This window comes from Herpailurus yagouaroundi, unplaced genomic scaffold, assembly GCF_014898765.1.
Source record: "Herpailurus yagouaroundi ecotype Mexico unplaced genomic scaffold, PumYag 67569, whole genome shotgun sequence".
Taxonomy (NCBI): Eukaryota; Metazoa; Chordata; class Mammalia; order Carnivora; family Felidae; genus Herpailurus; species Herpailurus yagouaroundi.
In genome coordinates this window covers 4159121-4178277 of record NW_024420375.1, presented here as the reverse complement: position 1 = coordinate 4178277, position 19157 = coordinate 4159121, and the positions used below count along the sequence as shown (strand labels likewise).

Below are 19157 nucleotides of genomic sequence, written 5' to 3'. Positions count from 1 at the left end.
GCAATGTATAATCTACAATGCCTACAAAGGTAGGTACTATTAGTCCCATCTTAAAAATTAGAAAACTAGAGCTTAGAAAAATTGATTTGCTTAAGGTCACACAGCTAGTAAGTGGTTAAGGCAGAGTTTGAATCCATGTGTATCTGCCTGTTAACCATTCGCTACCATGTCCCCAAAGTGTCATCTAGAAGTATGAATTTCTTCCACAAGGAAAAATTACCATCCCAAAGACTTCTTGGAAACTTTTATCTTAGAGGATTACAGAAAACCCCTTAAAAAAAGAAACCACTTAAGTTTATGCAAATGAGCCGCATGATTTGTAGTATACATAATTCATTGTGTTTATGTTTGTGAAAGTGCAACTTAGGTTTTGGGTGAAAAATAGAATCTCCTAATCCTGAGGATTTAATTTGTAATTTTATGGATAGAAAACAAGAATAAATAATGCCAGATTTCACTTCATAGGTTTTATTTTTTTAATGTTTATTCATTTTTGAGAGAGAGAGAGAGAGAGAGAGGGAAAGAGGAAGAAGCAGGTGGGGGGGGGGGGAAACAGAGGAACCAAAGTGGGCTCTAAGCTCATAGCAGTGAGCCCAATGAGGGGCTCAAACCCACAAACTGTGAGATCGTGTCCGACACTCAGGCAACTGAGCCACCCATGTGCCCCTACTTCTTAGGTTTTAAATTCCTAATTAAAGTTTGAAAACATGGAGATGCTGTAAATCTGCTTTTTCCTTTGTTTTCAATGGAGAAAATCCTGAGTTTCTGCTTTAGAAAGTGAGTAGTGCCACCTGTCATTTTAAAGAGGTCTTGTCGTGAAATTACATCCATTTCCTATGTGGTTTTTTAGATTGGTATTGCTAAAGATTTTTAACATTATGCATTTTTGCAACTGTAGGCATAATTTATATCATCTCTTGGTCTTGGTAGAAGGCCATATCTACGTATAAGGTAGAGATTCTTCTTCCATGCTATAAGCCATTCATCCAATACCAATGGAATAAAATGAGAACCAAGGGACATTACTAAAGGACATTTAAGTGAAATGTCTCCATTCACTATTGACTTTTAATGTTAATATTTAAAGAAGAGATACTTTAATGATGATAAGTCTTCCTTTCATCGTAATGATACATCATCTAGAATTTATCTTCCACTTGGGACTCCAAACTCCTTATCATTCAATTTTACAATGAGGTAGATTGATCCTCAATGAAAGAGTGAAAGAAAACCCAACAATTATAGCCTACTGCTTTGGGCTTGGTGATATGGCAAAAGCAATACAAGTACATGTTCACACATAAATATTTTAAGCAATACAAATATTTTAAACTTTTTGTTAAGTTTATTTATTTATTTCTGAGAGAGAGGGAGGAGGGGCAGAGAGAGAAGGAGAGAGAATTCAAAGCAGGCTCCACACTGTCAGCGCAGAGCCCAACACAGGACTTGATCTCACAAACTGTGAGCTCATGATCTAAGCTGAAATCAAAAGTTGGACACTTAACTTACTGAGCCACCCGGGCACCTCATAAGCAATATAAATATTTTTAAATTCTCTTTCATTTGATGAGAATGGAAGAATTCTCTAGAAATTTACATTTAAGAATGAATATTTAGATAGCCTTACATTTTTATCATAATCTGAGAGCTGGTAAAAATTCTTTACAAAATTATTCTACTTCTCTTCAGTTGGATCACAGCTACCACCCTGATCATCACGGGCTCACTTTGGCCCAGTGAAAAAGGCAACAGATGCTGCTAATTCGTTTTCTAAGCTTTATGCTTTGAAGTCAGCCCTCTATAAGATATTTGTATTAAATGCTTTTGTTCTTTTTGATAAACTTCTATCCTGCCTCTAAGTGTATGGCAGATGTAAAATTGCCTATTGTTTCTGGAAGATGGATGACTCAGACACTAAATTAAATTCACTGTTAATGTTAACCACAGGTGAAAATGAGGCCAAAGTGGGCCATTCTTTTATTATTCCTAGTTTGATGTGTCTTTTAAAATGTTAAATTCAAAAGATTTTATGTGCCTAAGAATATAGGATAATTTGGAGGGAGGATACTGAGTTCAATTATCTACATTGTCCTATACCCTCTGTCAGTGAGCTCACCCTGCCTATCCCCAGTACTTAGTTAGGGTTGCAGTGGAGAACTATTTTTACCCTGACTGATCATTTGAGCTTTAAATCCAGGTGGTTAGAGGGACAGTTCTTCTATTCTTCTACTTTCCCTCTTGGCCAGTGTCTTTCATGACCAATTAGTTCCTAAACTCCTGCACCAAGTAGCCCTGACACTGTGACAGCCCCCTACTCTAGTAAACAGTCTTCACAGGTGATATTTTTTTCATTTAAGTCAAGGACAATCTCCTGGAATTCTATGGGTTTGTTCTGTCACTCTGGTGTGTACCTTTTCTTCTCTCTTAGTGCTGAATGATCCCTACCCCCTGGAGAAAGTGACCTGATTCTTCCAGAGCAGTTTAATAGGTTCTGATGCTAGAACATGCTCTGAAACTATTCAGAAACAGGAAGACCCTGCTTGTAAATGGAAATCCAGGGCTGCTCTGAAAAGAATTCTAAAATTGACAGTATCTGTGCTTGATAGAATGTTCTGACATCAGAATCATATTACTCCTTTCATCTGCTGTCCACCATGTAGTCCCTACCCCCATCCTAATCCCCCCCAAAATATTCTTTTATCACTGCTCTGTCCCTTCAGTCTGGCCTACAAAAACTACCCTTTAGGCTTTGCTTTCACATGTTCTAGCTTTGCATGACTGTGCCTGACACTGCCATTCACACAGCAGGTGCCAGCACTGATGACCTGCCTCGTTGTGTTCTGTTGACATGAACTGCACAGAGATTAGGTTAAATCTGGTGTCCCCCACCTGACAAAAAAGCCCGATGCTATGTTTGGCTGAGCTTTGCTCTCTGTGCACTGTTACCCACTGCAACATCAGGAAAGAGACATACCCATTGGTGCTTAAAGAAAAACCAAAGAAAAGACTCCTCAGAAAATGCCATATTGAATAACCTGCTATCAAGTTAACAAGTGAAAGGGTATGTGTATGTGCCAGGCACTAAAGGCAATGTGTTTGCCTAGAGACTATGCAAGTGCAGCTGAGGAGTGAGCTGGAGGGAAAGGGGTTTATGTGTACCGACTCGAAGCAGAAGAATCCTGAAGAGAAAGGTGATGGATGTAGCAGTGGGGGGGGGGGGTCATATAAAATATATTAGGAATGAAAGAAAAATATCTATCCTATTTAAATATAGGAAAGCCCCACTAACTCAGCCTAATTAGAGGAAAATCTGTCTGAATCATGGAATATTTTTAAACACATTTTTATTACTTTCAAGCACTGGACATGCTAGTAATTCAAACTAGACTAACAGCATCATACAGCACCTCAGGGAAGGAGCTTTAAGAATCATTGGCAATTAGCATATCAATTATTTGTATGTAAGTGGATGTGCACAAAGTGCACAAAAAGTTTATTCTCTTAAGTAGGACAAACATTCCCCAGTGCAATCCTGTTTACACCATTAATTTGCTTAGCTATCCCTTTTTATGCCAAGATAGATGTATGTAAGACATGCTTATTTCCTCAGGGAAGAATGAATCGCTTCTCTGTGTTTAGTCCAGTAACTAAGAAGCAGAGCACCACTTGATTGGTTTGGGATTTCCAGGATATGGAGTTTTGAATTTGCATACAGACTAGAGAGATTTCATATGGAGAAGATCTGGCAGCCATTGCTAGAGACCCAGTTTCCCCATCTGGATTTCATTGAAGTGATCTGGATTTCATCAAGCAACAGGACACTGATCCTAAATGATCTACCAGACACTCTAACATAGGCATGTTTAAAATACATCCTGCCCCAGAAAAATAACTGTTAAAATATGATAAGTTGGAGTTATTCTATGTGCAGTACTTTAAAGTAATAAAAATGCATTTCTTTTTAAGTCCCACAAAAACCATGCAATATCAAGTTAATGATGAAAATCAATCCCCAAACTGTTTCTCACACACCTCATTGTGTGACGGCATTGCAGAAATTTCCAATCATCTGGGAAAGGATATTTTATTTTGATGAGCTGCACCAGGTGCTAACTATATGGCAGGATTTCGTCTTTGAATCTTACAGAGGCCCTCCTCAGTTGAGAAGAGTGAGGGAAGGGCTAGGGGCATGTTTATTGTTAACAAATCATGATTTTCTACCAAAGATTGAAAATCAGAGCAGTTGAATTGAAAAAGAAGTATCAGGTATATAGGGAGTGTAGAAAATATGATTAGGAAATGAGAAACAGAGATACAGGCCTCTATTTCTACCCATACATATTAAACTATGCTCTAGGTAAATTGTAAAGTCTGCAAGACTTAGAGAGTAAAAACTAAGCACAGAGAGCATGAGCACAAGCAGTAAATATACACACAAATGTTGCAACTACAGTTTGGAATGATTCCAGCTCTTTCCTTTCCCCCAACGGCATCACTATCCAGGGTCTGCAAAGGCCAAATAGCTGTTTGGCTTCCAATCTGATTTTTTGCCCAAGAAATCAGAGAAGTCGGTTTCAATTTTAATAATATATTCTCCCAACTTCTATCTAACAGAAAGGCACTTGTGTTTCTGCCCCTTCTTAAAGTGAATTTATTTTTGGTGAAAGGTAATAGATTGGCAGCACTGGAAAAGGAATTACTGTATTCCCAGAACAGGTATAACCGGGCAGTGACACTATGAAATTGCTCTCTGCCTTTAGGGAACATTAGAGTACTATTTGGGAAGTCACTGCTATGGTGTGCTGTGCTGAACTCAACAGTATCATAGTAGGCTGAAAGAATTAGCATAGCACTCAGAGGGCCTGACTTAAGGCCATTCATTTATTCATTCAACATTAGGGAGTGCTTATAATGTGTCTGGTGCTGGGAGAAGACTTTTGCAAATGTTCTATCATGTAATCCTCACAATAATCCTGGGAGGGAGAGAATATTCTTGTTTTACAGAGAAGGAAACGGAGGTTCAGAGAAGTGAAGTGATTTGTCCAAGTTGCTATACAAGCACTTTGACCACAGGTGCAGTGTTCTCCCTGAACCCTGTGCTGTGGAGGCTGCATAGAGGATGGATGAGACATATGCCCAAATAATGTGACACAGAGCAGAATACAATATGTGCACTATGTGAGTGGTCCTGGTGGTTGCAGAGCAGTGAAATGTCCTACCCCAGAACAAATTAAGATTTATTAGTACATCTAGCCTTAGGATTTATATTCTCTAAGTCTTCTTCCATTTTGGTTTTGTTTGGTTTTTTGGTTGGTCTGTTTGTTCTAGCTTAGCTCTCCAAACCAGCCTGCCTCTTCCACACACTACCCCCTGCCCAGATAATACACACTCTGCTTTCTGGGGCCTCTGGCCTTTCAGAATAAGAGCTGAAGAGCACTGGGATTGAGTGAAAAGAGTACTGAATTCGAATTAGAATTAGATAGAATTACAATTCTAATTCTAACTCTGATGATTCACTCCAGACTACTGGTAAGGTCCTTTACTTCTGAATGACTCACTTTCCCCTGTGTGAATAAGAAGGATTTATTCCAAAGAGGTAAAGAGATAAGTAATAATAAACTAAAAATAGTGCACGGCCCCTTTGGTTGCCAAGATGACATGTATAACTAATGAGTAGAATTACAACAAGGTATGTTAGAAAGAAATGCCAATTAGAATTCATGTTTCTATATAATGGACTCAGCCATGAGAGAAAAGATGCCCATGTAAAATGTTAAGAAACTGCATTTTGACAAATATCATATGACTTCACTCATATGAGGACTTTAAGACACAGAGCAGATGAACACAAGGGAAGGGAAGCAAAAATAATACAAAAACAGGGAGGGTAACAAAACATAAGAGACTCTTAAATATGGAGAACAAACAGAGGGTTACTAGAGGGGTTGTGGGGGGGGGATGGGCTAAATGGGTAAGGGGCATTAAGTAATCTACTCCTGAAATCACTGTTGCACTATATGCTTATTAACTTGGATGTAAATTTTAAACTTTTTTTTAAATACTCTGTATGATACCATTAAAAAAAAAAAAAAAGAAACTACATCTTGAAAATTAAAACAGCCAAAGGGGGTATGATGATTGATTGTTGGGAGTGGTGGTTGGTTAGGGGGTTGAAGTTTGTTTTATTTTGTGGCTTTGGGTTTTTTGTTTTGTTTTTTTGTACTAAAGATGTTAATGAAACCAGTATAGTTTGTCTGATGCTAAAACCAGACAGAGAAACATAGGAAATTAGATGTCTTCTGAATATGGCCAAGAGGCACCCATGGCCCCAAACAAACTCTCACTACAGGGAGCCCCTCACCCAATTCTCTGCATCACTGAACCATTTGTAAAAAATATTCAGGAATCACTGAGGCATTTACCATATGCTACATCCCCTGGAAGGTTGAGTGTTTGCAGAATGAGTCAGCAGTACCTGAGTTGAGACAGGATTGAGGGAATTTAAAGAAAACATACCTGTGAAAAGTTGAAGAGCTCCCATTTGGGACTTGATTAGTGACACTTTGGGTCCTTAACACAATACCCCTCTGAATCCCGTCCAATGCAATAGGTTTAAAATTTATATTCTAGAAAAGATTTTGCTGCTGGCAATAACTTTTCTCAGGCTGATTTTGGGAGCTAACATCATTAATAACAAATATTTCTCCCTCCTCTCCCTCTGCATTCTACCCTTTTTGGTTTTTCAACTTTGAATTCCTCGGTTTTTAATCTCTGTTGAGGAAATCTCTAGAGGGTGCTGAGGGTGCTTGTTGGAAAACATAAAGACAATAAGGCTAGTCTAAGCTGGTTTACAAGTTAGAAAGTCAGGAGATGAGCCTGCACCATCAGAGTTCTGGCTAGAATGACAAATTTGGGGTACCAGATCCTACTATCAGCATTGATTCCAGGTAACTGTGACACCATCTCTGGCATCCCATTTCCCTGAGTTGAATCTTTTAGAACTTTAAGCATTTAAAAACAAATAAAGCAAACAAAACCGGGTTTTGCCCCTAGTATTTAGAGATAAAGTGGCACAACTGAATGACCTCAAGGGCACACCATAGAAGCTGTGGTCTACCCTGATGGAATAAAAACAGGTGGGGGATAATTCTACAATTTAGTTCTTGGGCTTTTCCTTTTATCTAAAAGCATCTTTAGGGGCGCCTGGGTGGCGCAGTCGGTTAAGCGTCCGACTTCAGCCAGGTCACGATCTCGCAGTCCGTGAGTTCGAGCCCCGCGTCGGGCTCTGGGCTGGTGGCTCGGAGCCTGGAGCCTGTTTCCGATTCTGTGTCTCCCTCTCTCTCTGCCCCTCCCCCGTTCATGCTCTGTCTCTCTCTGTCCCAAAAATAAATAAAAACGTTGAAAAATAAAAATAAAAATAAATAAATAAATAAAAGCATCTTTAATGTCATCACCTCTGGCTTTTATCCTCCTTAGGCACCCACGGCCTTTCCCCAAATCAATGCCTGTAGAAACAACTGCCACGGCATCTCTTCCTCATTTGCATAGCCTTGTCTGAAAACCAGACTGCTGAATACTGAAAGATTAGGTTTCTCATCAAGAAAACTGAATTTCAAATGAATATCGTGTGTGTTTATAGGGAAGTTACTAATGTAGTGTAATGAGATGCCTGTCCATCCCCCCAAACCACTACCTCCTCCATTCCCCCACCCCCACCTCCTTTCTGGGGAAGAGATTTTATACTTTTCCAAAACCTAAAATTAATTATTTGCAGTGTAGCAAACACTACTGTTACAGTGGTTAGGGAAACTTTCCCAAAAACAATCTAGACTGATATTTTATTCATTTATTCATTGAATGATTATTTATTGAATGCCTACTATGTATAAGGTATTGATTCTACCTGCAAGGAAGTTAGTGGAAATTTTAACATTATAGATACATAAAGGAATATACATATGTATTCATAGTCACACATATTTAAATAAAATAAAAATGTGGAAAGTTATAAGAACCATAAAAAATAAGATGCTGTTGGTACTCAAAAGGAGAAAATACTTGAGAAAAAGACTTAATTCAGGAGGTAACATTTGATTTGGGTTCTAAAGGGTAGGTAATTAGTATATCTTTACAAAGTGTGAATATGTATGTGTTTATGAAATCTGGGTCAAATTTACATAGACAGAGAATATAGGGAAGGATGTTCTACACAGAGGATACAGAAATATCAAAGTCAGGAGAGACTGAGCTATGTACAAAGGACAGCTGTTTAGTTTGGCTATACTGACTGTAAAGTGCATGAGAGGGACAAGTTGCAAAGAAAATTGGAAAAGTAGGTGGGCATCACATCATGCAAGAGCTGGAATTCTTAGCTATGAAAATTTGTACCATATTCCATAAGCATTTGGGGAGCTGCTGAAGATTTTAGAATGAGGGAATAATATAATCAGAGCTTGCTCAGCAAGATTAACACTTAAAAAAAATAATGCTGTGGCCACTACTGCTGTTACACAAAATAATATGTGTGAAGTGGCTGGCACAAGCACCTGATGAGTTCAGGAAATCATAGAAGCAGGTATATTGTAGTAGTTTAGAGCATGGACTCTGGTGCCAGGATGCCTGGGTTTAAAACCCAGCTCTGCCACTTAATAGCTGTGTATCTTATACATATTTCTTAACCCCTCTGTGCTGCTGTTTCCCCATCTGTAAAATAGAATTAATAATAATACCTATCTTATAAATTGTTAAGAGAGTCAAATGAGCTAATATATATAAAGTGCATAGAAGAAGTGGGGCGCCTGGGTGGCTCAGTCAGTTAGGCGTCCGACTTCAGCTCAGGTCACGATCTCGCGGTCCGTGAGTTCGAGCCCCACGTCAGGCTCTGGGCTGATGGCTCAGAGCCTGGAGCCTGCTTCCGATTCTGTGTCTCCCTCTCTCTCTGACCCTCCCCCATTCATGCTCTGTCTCTGTCTCAAAAATAAATAAACTTAAAAAAAAAATTAAAAAAAAAAATAAAGTGCATAGAAGAGTGCTATGTTTTAAATAAACATAGCTCAATAAATGTTAGCTGCTATTATTATCATATTTTTTTTTTACCTACGAAGGAGATGGAACTTGAGCTATCCTTTAAAGAGTAGATATGAGGGGCTCCTGGGTAGCTCAGTCAGTTAAGCAACCAACTCTTGGTTTCAGTTCAGGTCATGATCTCACAGTTCTTGAATTCAAGCCGTGTGATATCAGCGTAGAGCCTGCTTAGGATTCTCTGTCTCTCTGTCCCTCCCCCACTCATGGGCACTCTGTCTCTCTCTCAAAATAAATAAACTTAAAAAATTTTAAATAAAATAAAGAGTAGATATGTACACGTGTAGAAAGTTGACTTGCGGGGCGCCTGGGTGGCGCAGTCGGTTAAGCGTCCGACTTCAGCCAGGTCACGATCTCGCGGTCCGTGAGTTCGAGCCCCGCGTCGGGCTCTGGGCTGATGGCTCAGAGCCTGGAGCCTGTTTCCGATTCTGTGTCTCCCTCTCTCTCTGCCCCTCCCCTGTTCATGCTCTGTCTCTCTCTGTCCCAAAAATAAATAAACGTTGAAAAAAAAATTTTTTTTAATAAAAATAAAAAAAAAAAGAAAGTTGACTTGCAGGCACAAAGAAGTTTATGACAAAAAGCATACTTAGAAAGTGCAAGGTGACTGAGGAGAACCATGGACAGTTTAGTTTGCCTACAGAATAATATGGGTTACTCTTGCACTGTTGGTGGGAATGCAAATTGGTGCAGCCACTCTGGAAAACAGTGTGGAGGTTCCTCAAAAAATTAAAAATAGACCTATCCTATGACCCACCAATAGCACTGCTAGGAATTTACCCAAGGGATACAGGAGTACTGATGCATAGGGGCACTTGTACCCCAATGTTTATAGCAGCACTCTCAACGATAGCCAAATTATGGAAAGAGCCTAAATGTCCATCAATTGATGAATGAATAAAGAAATTGTGGTTTATATACACAATGGAGTACTACGTGGCAATGAGAAAGAATGAAATATGTCCTTTTGTAGCAACGTGGATGGAACTGGAGAGTGTGATGCTAAGTGAAATAAGCCATACAGAGAAAGACAGATACCATATGTTTTCACTCTTAGGTAGATCCTGAGAAACTTAACAGAAACCCATGGGGGAGGGGGAGGGAAAAAAAAAAGAGGTTAGAGTGGGAGAGAGCCAAAACATAAGAGACTCTTAAAAACTGAGAACAGGGGCGCCTGGGTGGCGCAGTCAGTTAAGCGTCCGACTTCAACCAGGTCACGATCTCACGGTCCGTGAGTTCGAGCCCAGCGTCGGGCTCTGGGCTGATGGCTCAGAGCCTGGAGCCTGTTTCCGATTCTGTGTCTCCCTCTCTCTCTGCCCCTCGCCTGTTCATGCTCTGTCTCTCTCTGTCCCAAAAATAAATAAACGTTGAAAAAAAAATTAAAAAAAAAAAAAACTGAGAACAAACAGGGTTGGTGGGGGTAGGAGGGAGGGAGGGTGGGTGATTGGTATTGAGGAGGGCACCTTTTGGGATGAGCACTGGGTGTTGTATGGAAACCAATTTGACAATAAATTTCATATATTGAAAAAAATTTAAAAAAATAAAAATTAGAAAAAAAAGAAGAATATGGGTTAAGGAGTTACAGGAAAATAAGATAAAAAGGTAGGGTGGATTCCGATCATGAAGAACTTTGAATTAAAGGCTAAGAATTTTAAGCATTATCTAAAGACAATAGAGGGACATTGAAGGGTTTTGAATAAGGAGGTGACATGATCAAAATAATCCCTAAGGAAAATTAATCTGATTGTAGTTAGTGTATGTGCATGATGGATTGGAGAAGTAAGAGACTTGAGACAGAAAAATTAATTAAGAAGCTATTGATGTACTCCACAAAAGAGGTCATAAGGGCCAATACTATTGTGGGAATGGAGAGGAAGGAATGGGAGAGAGATTGGTGCAAGACTGGTTAACTGAAGAGGAGCAGAGAAAGGGAGAAATCACAAAGAGCCTCAGAGTTTTGAACATGACTAACTGAAAGGATAGGGTATCATTAGAAGAGACAAGGAATAGAGAAGGAGGTAAGATGACAGTTTCAGCACAGTCAAAATGGGGTTGTAAATCACAGCTGACATTGTGGAAATTGACAAGCTGATCCTAAAATTTATATAAAAATTCAATCCAGAATAGTCACAACAATCTTGAAAAGGAAGAACAAGGTTGGAAGATATACTTCCCAACTTCAAAACTGACTAAAAAGGTACTGTAATCAAGACAGTGTGGTGCTGGCATGAGGGTCACACTCATCAGGGTCGAGAAATACTTACAGTCAATTTTACCCAAAGGGTGCCAAGAATTGGGAAGAATAGTCTTTTCAACAGGTGGATCTGGGACAACTGGATATCAACATGCAACAGAATGAATCTAGACTTTTACCTCACACCATATACAAAAATTAAGTCCAAATAATCTAAATGACAGAAATAAAACTACAAAATTCTTAGAAGAAAACACAGATGTAAATATTCATGACCTTGAATTAGAAAATGTTCTCTTAGATATGACACCAAAAACACAAGTAACAAAAAAATATAGATAAATTGGATTTCAACAAAATTAAAAACTTTTGTGCTTCAAAGGATACTATCAAGAAAATGAAAGACAACCTGTAGAATGGGAGAAAAATTTTGCAAACCATGTATCTGATAAGAGACTTGTATTTAGAATATACAAATACTTACAACTCAATATTAAAAAGACAAATGGCCCTATTTAAAAATGAGCAAAGGACTTGCAGAGGCATTGCTCTAAAGAGGATATACAAATGGCCAAAAAGGACATGGAAAAATACTCCATGTCATTAGTCATCAGTGAAATACAAATTAAAACCACCATGAGATACCACTTTATACCCACTGGAATGGTTATAATAAAACAAAACAGAAAATAACGAGTATTGGTGAAGATGTGGAAGAAATGGAACCCTCATATATTATACATTGATGATGTGAATGTAAACTGGTGCCACCACTGTGGAAAACAATCTGGAAGTTCCTATAAATGTTAAACAAACATACAGTTAACATATGACCCAGAAATTCGACTCCTAGGTAGGTAACCAAGAAAAATGAAAACTTATCTACACAAAAACTTATACACAAATGCCCATAACAGCATTTTTCAGTTATCCAGAAAGTAAAAATAACTCAAATGTCCATCAGCTGATGAATGGATAAAGAAAATTTGGTATATACAAATAATGGAGTATTATTTGGTCAAAAGAACAATGTACTGATACATGCTACAACATGAATGAACTGTGAGCATGTTATACTAAGTGAAAGAAGCCAGTTACAAACCACATATTATATAATTCCATTCATATGAAAAGTCAAAATCAGACAAATCCATAAAGACAGAAAGTAGATTAGTGGTTGCCAAGGCCTGGGGATTGAAGAATGGTAGGAATAGGCAATAACCACTAATGGGTACAGAGTTTCTTTGGGGGATGATGAAAATGTTCTGAAATTCATTGTGGTAATGGTTGTACAACTCTGTGAATATACTAAAAGCTGTTGAATTGTACACTTTAAATGGGGGAATTGTATGTTATGTGACTATCAATAAATTTTGGGTTTTTTAAAGATTTAAAAATATTTTTAATGTAGCTGTAGCCATTGATGATCAACTACAGATTTTTGAATAGTATCAACTATTAGTTGCTTCTGAGAAGTTAGAAAAGATAACAGAGAAAAAGCTTTGGATATCATAACCAACAGGTCTCTCTCCTTTCAAGAGAGAAACTGAGAACAGTAAGATCAGAAACTGGATTGCAAAAAGAATGCTTAGGTGACCAGTAAGTGGGTAAATTTGGCAGTGCTGAGAAGGGGAGGAGGAGATAGGAAACTTATAACCTGAAGGAACAGAATCAGTAGAAAGGCAGAGACTAAAGATGTAAGAAAGAGCTTATTGGTGTTACGTGGCCCTTAGAGGAACAGAAATGAGGATCTAGTGCCTGGGTGGTAAAATTAGCCTCAAGGAAAAGGAGGAATATGAGGAAAAACATTGTCAGGTAGAGAAGAGGTAGAGGAAGGCATTCATTACACATAGCTTCAACCAGCTCAGTCAAGTATGAGGCAGGAGAAAGTTTAATCTGTAAAGAAACACGTCAAACTTTTTCTGCCTCATACTTGACTGAGCTAGTTGAAGCTATGTGTAATGAATCAGCAGTTACCTCTGGAAAAGGAGTGGGGATGGAGAGAGATTTTGCACTTTTATTTGATAGACTTTTATATTTATTTTATTTTTTAGCGTCAAGAATGTGCTCTCATTGTATTTGTATTTTTAAAAAATTAGACTAGATGCTGCAAGAAATGTAATTTTTTATCAATAAGAGGTGAAGCAAATGATTGCCAAGCTGCACAGAGGGAGTGGCACATATTGAACAGTCAGTAAATGCTTATGGAATTTGTTGAACTGGAGTTGTAAGCATAAACTGTAGAGGAAGCAATTGGTTTGACTTCTCAGCTTTCTCCAGAAGAACAGAGCAGAAAATTCTGACAGAGTGGTTTATCCAAGGACTTAAGGATTATCAGGACAAAAACGACAAAGGTGTGAAGGAATTAAGTATGCTACCAAGAGTTTTTAAAATGACTAACTATATTATTCAAAATGAGTAGTGAAGCAAGGCGCCTGGGTGACTCAGTCGGTTAAGCGTCCGACTTCAGCTCAGGTCATGATCTTACACTCCGTGAGTTTGAGCCCCGCGTTGGCCTCTGTGCTGACAGCTCAGAGCCAGGAGCCTGCTTCAGATTCTGTGACTCCTTCTCTCTCTGCCCTTCTGCCTCTCACACTCTGTCTCTCTCTCAAATATAAATAAACATTAAAAAAACATTTTAAAAAAATGAGTAGTGAAGCAAATGAGGTCAAAAGATTGACTAGTGGACTTTGAAAATAGGAGAAAGACAAGAAAGCAGGAGTTAAAATGAGAATAAAGAACAAGTTCAACCAGAAAATGGAAAACTGTACACCTAAAAAGCAGTTCCAAGTTCAGGGTGTTAGAAGTAGAACATTTCTAAGCACTTCCTTGTCAGGTCCCAAAGCATGGCTATGCCTAGCAATACCTAAAGTGGAGTGCAGGTGGACATCACTGTTGTTCAAAAGGTGAAGAAACTGTTATTTCGGAGAATTAGAAGGGTCACAGGGGGAAGGAGCAGGTCTCTTTTGTTCAATAGCAAACCCATTTCCAAACATAGTGCCTGGTATACAGTAGGCATTTAGTTAACATTTTTTGAATGAATGGATGGATATTATAGCACTTATCATAGTTATTTGTTTTCCTATCTTCTTCCCCTACTGGGCAATAAGGTCCTTGAATTTTACTTATTTCTGTACCTCTAGTACCTAGGATAGGTAAGAATAGGTGCTTGAATCAAGATCTAAGGAAGCAAATGAGTAGTGAACTGCAAAGAATAATGACAGAGAAAGGGAGAGACAGAAAACTTGTGAATCAGGTGCTAATGTCTTCAAGGGAGGTGAAAGAATACCTTGTAGGTCTATAGAAAGGACCTTAGATAGCCTTTGAGTAGTATAAGCAAATGGCATTGACTCAAAAGAGGAGAGATTGATAAGAGGAAAGAAGACTGGATTTGGAAGTAGCAGTAGGACAAAGAATATTTCAATTTCTCTTCCCCCCGCCCCTGTGAATTCTAGAGGAATTGGCACAGTGTGTTTTCTACTCTGACCACCCCCCATCCCCACCCAATCTGTCACCTAGCCCTCTCATTATTCCCCAAATTTACCTTATCTTGCTTCCTGTTGCTCTCATGCTTCAATACCCTTTTTGCCAATCCCTCTGCCTCCAGACATTCTCTCGTTGGCCTTCCATGCAACAGCAAAAATCAAAGTTCCTAAGCATCATTCAGCAACATCAGTATTTATATTTCTCCAGTGACTCCCATTTGACTGTCAAACCAAATGAAAACTTCCACTCTTGAATTTAAGAGGGTCCACCATGTAGCCCTCACATGTAAACTGTCCTCACTTGCAGTTGCTTTGAAGTTTACACTGTGTACAAATTACCTTACCTTTTCCAAAGCTTCTAATTACCCTTTTCTCCATCCATCCATAGCCCTCTTCATCAGAACTCCCTGAGGACTCGTTTTCTCTTCCTGGCTATCACTAAAAAAACTGTTCCAGAAACACATTGCCTTTCTTTATCCTTTCCTCTGCCCTAGTACCAAACACTCATGAGTGTTATATGTATACACTTTCCTTGTGTGTCAATATGTGATGCCCTATCAATTCTATCATAGAAGTATCTCCCAAATCCATCTCTTCTTCCCTGACCTTGCTGCCACTGGCCTGGATTGTTGCAAAAGCCCCCTTATAACCTTCAATGTATCTTATGCTATAGTCAGAATATCTTTTCTTTTCTTTTCTTTTTTAATGTTTGTTTATTTTTGAGGGAGAGAGCGAGCAGGGGAGGGGCAGAGAGGGAGACAGAGGATCCGAAGTGGGCTCTGTTCTGACAGCAGAGAGACCAACACAGGGCTGGAACCCACAAACTGTGAGATCACAACCCAAGCCAAAGTCGGACACTAGCCGACTGAGCCACCCGGGTGCCCCCAGAGTATCTTTTCAAAATGTAAATCTGATCATTCCCCCAACACACATACACACGTGTAAATACACAGACACATGCAATGTTTGAGATATTTCATACTCCTAAAGTAAAAGCCCACTCATTAGCCTGCCTTGGCATATCTGTGGCCCTTTATGCCCTAAACCACATTTACTTCATTAGCTTCACTCCCACTACTGCTTGTTTCAAACCATCATGCTCTTACGTATGCAGTTCCTTCTCTGAAGCTAGTCCCCTACTAATGACTCTTACAACCATCCTGCTTCCAACTCCACTACCTTCACCCCACATGCCTGTAAACTTTTCCTCATCTTTCTTTTTACTTTTTATTTTCATAATTATGGTTTCAAGGGAGTTTGCAAAGAAATGTACAAGAAAGTTCCATGCACCCATCTTCCAGCCTCCTCCAATGTTCACATCTTGCACAATTATAATTCAACATCAAAATCAAGAATATGATATTGGTATAATTCATAGAGCTTATTTCAGTTTTCATCAGTTATACATGCACTCTGTGTGTGTGTGTATGTATGTGTGTGTGTGGCTCTATGAGATTTTTATCACATGTGTAGCTTTGTATAACCAAAACCACCACCACAATCAAGGTACAGAACTATACCATCACCACAAAGTTGTCTCATACTACCATCTTATAGCCATACCCATCCCTAACTACTGGCAACCTCCATCTGTTCTCCATCCCTCAAATTGTTATTTAACAAATGGTATGTAATGGAATTGTGCAATATAGATTTTGGACTGGCCTTATTCAACCAACATAATTCCATTGAGATCTATCCAAGTTTTTTTGCGTTTACCAATAGTTTGTTTCTTTTTATTGATAAGCAATATTCCACAGTTTGGATATACCACAGTTTAATCATTCACTTGTTGAAGTACATCTGAGTTGTTTCCTGTTTGGATTACTACAAATAAAGTTGCTATGAACATTTGTGTACAAGTTCCTATATTAAAATAAGCCTTAATTTCTCTGGTATAAATGCCTAAGAGTTCAATTGCTAGGTTGCATGGTAAGTCTATTTTTAGTTTTGACAGGAACTGCCAAACTATTTTCCAAAGTGGCTACACCATATTACATTCCCACTCACAATCTATGTGTAATCTACTTTCTCCACATCCTCACTAGCAACTGATGTTATCACTATTTTTCATTTTTGCCATTTTAATAGGTGGCTCATTGTAGTTCTTCTCAAGTTTAAGACCCAAGTCAAAAGTTAGCTCTATAGAGCTTTTTCTAACATCTTCTGGAAAAATCAATTACTCGCTTCACTGTGCCATCTCGGATACTTCATTTATCATTGTACTTTAATTACTGATTAACATAGTATGAGTCTTCCCCTCAGTTTTGAGCCACATAAAGATAAAAGCTGTGTCATATTCATCTTTGTTCCTGCAGCATCTGGTACAGTTTCATGCTAGATACACAGGGGGTAGTCAGTAAATTTGTGCAAAATGAGGGATAGAATGAATGAAGAAACATTGGTCTTTCTTGCCTCCTTCTTCTTCCTGAAAGTTATAAACCTTTTTAGAACAGAGATCATGCCTTCCTCTGTGTCTCCTGATAGCAGCAAATGGGGTTCTCTGTACATGTAGATGCTTAATACATGTTAGCTAACTATTCAGGTGGCTTATTTTCCCTCTGCACCAGTAGATAAGCACATGAAAGAGAGAATAGGCTTGAGTATTCCTGTATTAAGGATCATATGTCAGGGGCGCCTGGGTGGCGCAGTCGGTTAAGCGTCCGACTTCAGCCAGGTCACGATCTCGCGGTCCGTGAGTTCGAGCCCCGCGTCGGGCTCTGGGCTGATGGCTCAGAGCCTGGAGCCTGTTTCCGATTCTGTGTCTCCCTCTCTCTCTGCCCCTCCCCCGTTCATGCTCTGTCTCTCTCTGTCCCCAAAATAAATAAACGTTGAAAAAAATTAAAAAAAAAAAGGATCATATGTCATAAGTTTTATAATATTATTATAATCTCCACAATCACACAATATTTGTCTGCATAGATGAGAAATCAAAACAAAACACTCTTTTGAGTCAAAGAATGCCTCTGCAGCTGAGCACTTTTCAACAGTCTCGATACCCTGGTTACATATGAATTTGGGAGAATGGCATTTTATAACCCTGAATTCTTTTTGCAGTTGCAAAAGGATCTGGAATTTTTCTGTTTTTGCTGCATTGGTATAATTTGACATGTTGATTATGAAGGGGTCATTAACCCCAACATTTTGTATCACTTTCTGACTCTGCCTTTTCTCAACTCTGAAGTATGTTAATTTGCACTTGTTTATATGTCTCTGTAAGAGTTACTCAGTCCCATGAGAGCTGGTATATGTTTTGTCTGAAAACTAGATTGTAAGCCCCGTGAGAGCAGGGACTTTCTAACTCCTAAGAATGCATTCTGGACAGTGTAAGTGTTCAATTAATGATAATACTAGAAGCCTAACTAAGGTCATCTGTCACATTGACAACTTCCTTTTCATCTATGATGCTTATAACTGTCAGGAAAAAAGCTGTTAGGTTGATTTGATACCACTGTATGATTCTACCCAAAATTATCCTCATTACTACTCACTACAACTTATTCTTTAGGGTACTTTCAGATTTATAATTTTGGGTAAGTTGTTATTATTCTCTATCCTATAATACTCTGGTTACATATGAATTGGGGAGGGCTGTATTTCATAACCCAGAAGTCTTTTAGAATAATAGAAAATAAACTGATAACATCTATGCTTTCAAAGCATGTTAATTCTCTTCAGCAGTCTCCATTGATAACTAGATAATAAACTCCAAGGATGTTGGCAATCTTAAATTATCATAAATAATCCTTAACTATGCAGTGTATATGTCTTACTTTCCCAGATTATAAAATGGAGTAAATATATACACTATGTCCTATGGCTATTAAAGTTAATATAAATATTTAAAGGAAGTTTGAGTTCTATAACATAAATTTGATTGTTGGTAAGGTGAAGGTGGAGGGAATTTTTTTTTTTTTTTTTTTGTAAATCAGGTTTAGTAAGGTATAATTTACATACAGTCTGAATCACCTGTTTTAGATGGAAAGTTTGATGGGTTTGACAAGTTGGGTTTCCCCCCTTCACTATTTGCTGACTCAGTTATGTCTCCAATTGCCCCCCCAGACCAAAATGACCTGTCATTTTCTGACATTTTATATCTTTTCTCTTTTCCACAGTGTACTAAAGGAGGTATACATAGCCTTTAATCCTAAAGCAGTGGTCTTACAGCTGGGAGCTGATACAATTGCTGGGGATCCCATGTGCTCCTTTAACATGACTCCAGTGGGAATTGGCAAATGTCTTAAGTACATCCTTCAGTGGCAATTGGCAACACTCATTTTGGGAGGAGGTAAGTACAAAGGAAGTTCACCAGCAGAATTTGCTGACCTTCTTCCACATTTTTTCCACTGGCACTGAGTAAAACTTGGCTTTCTTAGATTGGATAATACCCACATGCCTGT

General features: G+C 38.6%; 1 protein-coding gene across 8 annotated transcripts in view; it reads left to right on the top strand.

The window, feature by feature from the left end:
- Nucleotides 1-19157, top strand: part of HDAC8 (histone deacetylase 8) — a 226833-nt gene that overhangs the window by 74979 nt on the left and 132697 nt on the right. For all 8 annotated transcript variants that reach the window (XM_040467749.1, XM_040467748.1, XM_040467753.1 and 5 more), the window contains one exon: nucleotides 18873-19045. In XM_040467749.1, the coding sequence (XP_040323683.1) occupies nucleotides 18873-19045 (173 nt within the window). The remainder of the gene's footprint in view (nucleotides 1-18872; nucleotides 19046-19157) is intronic.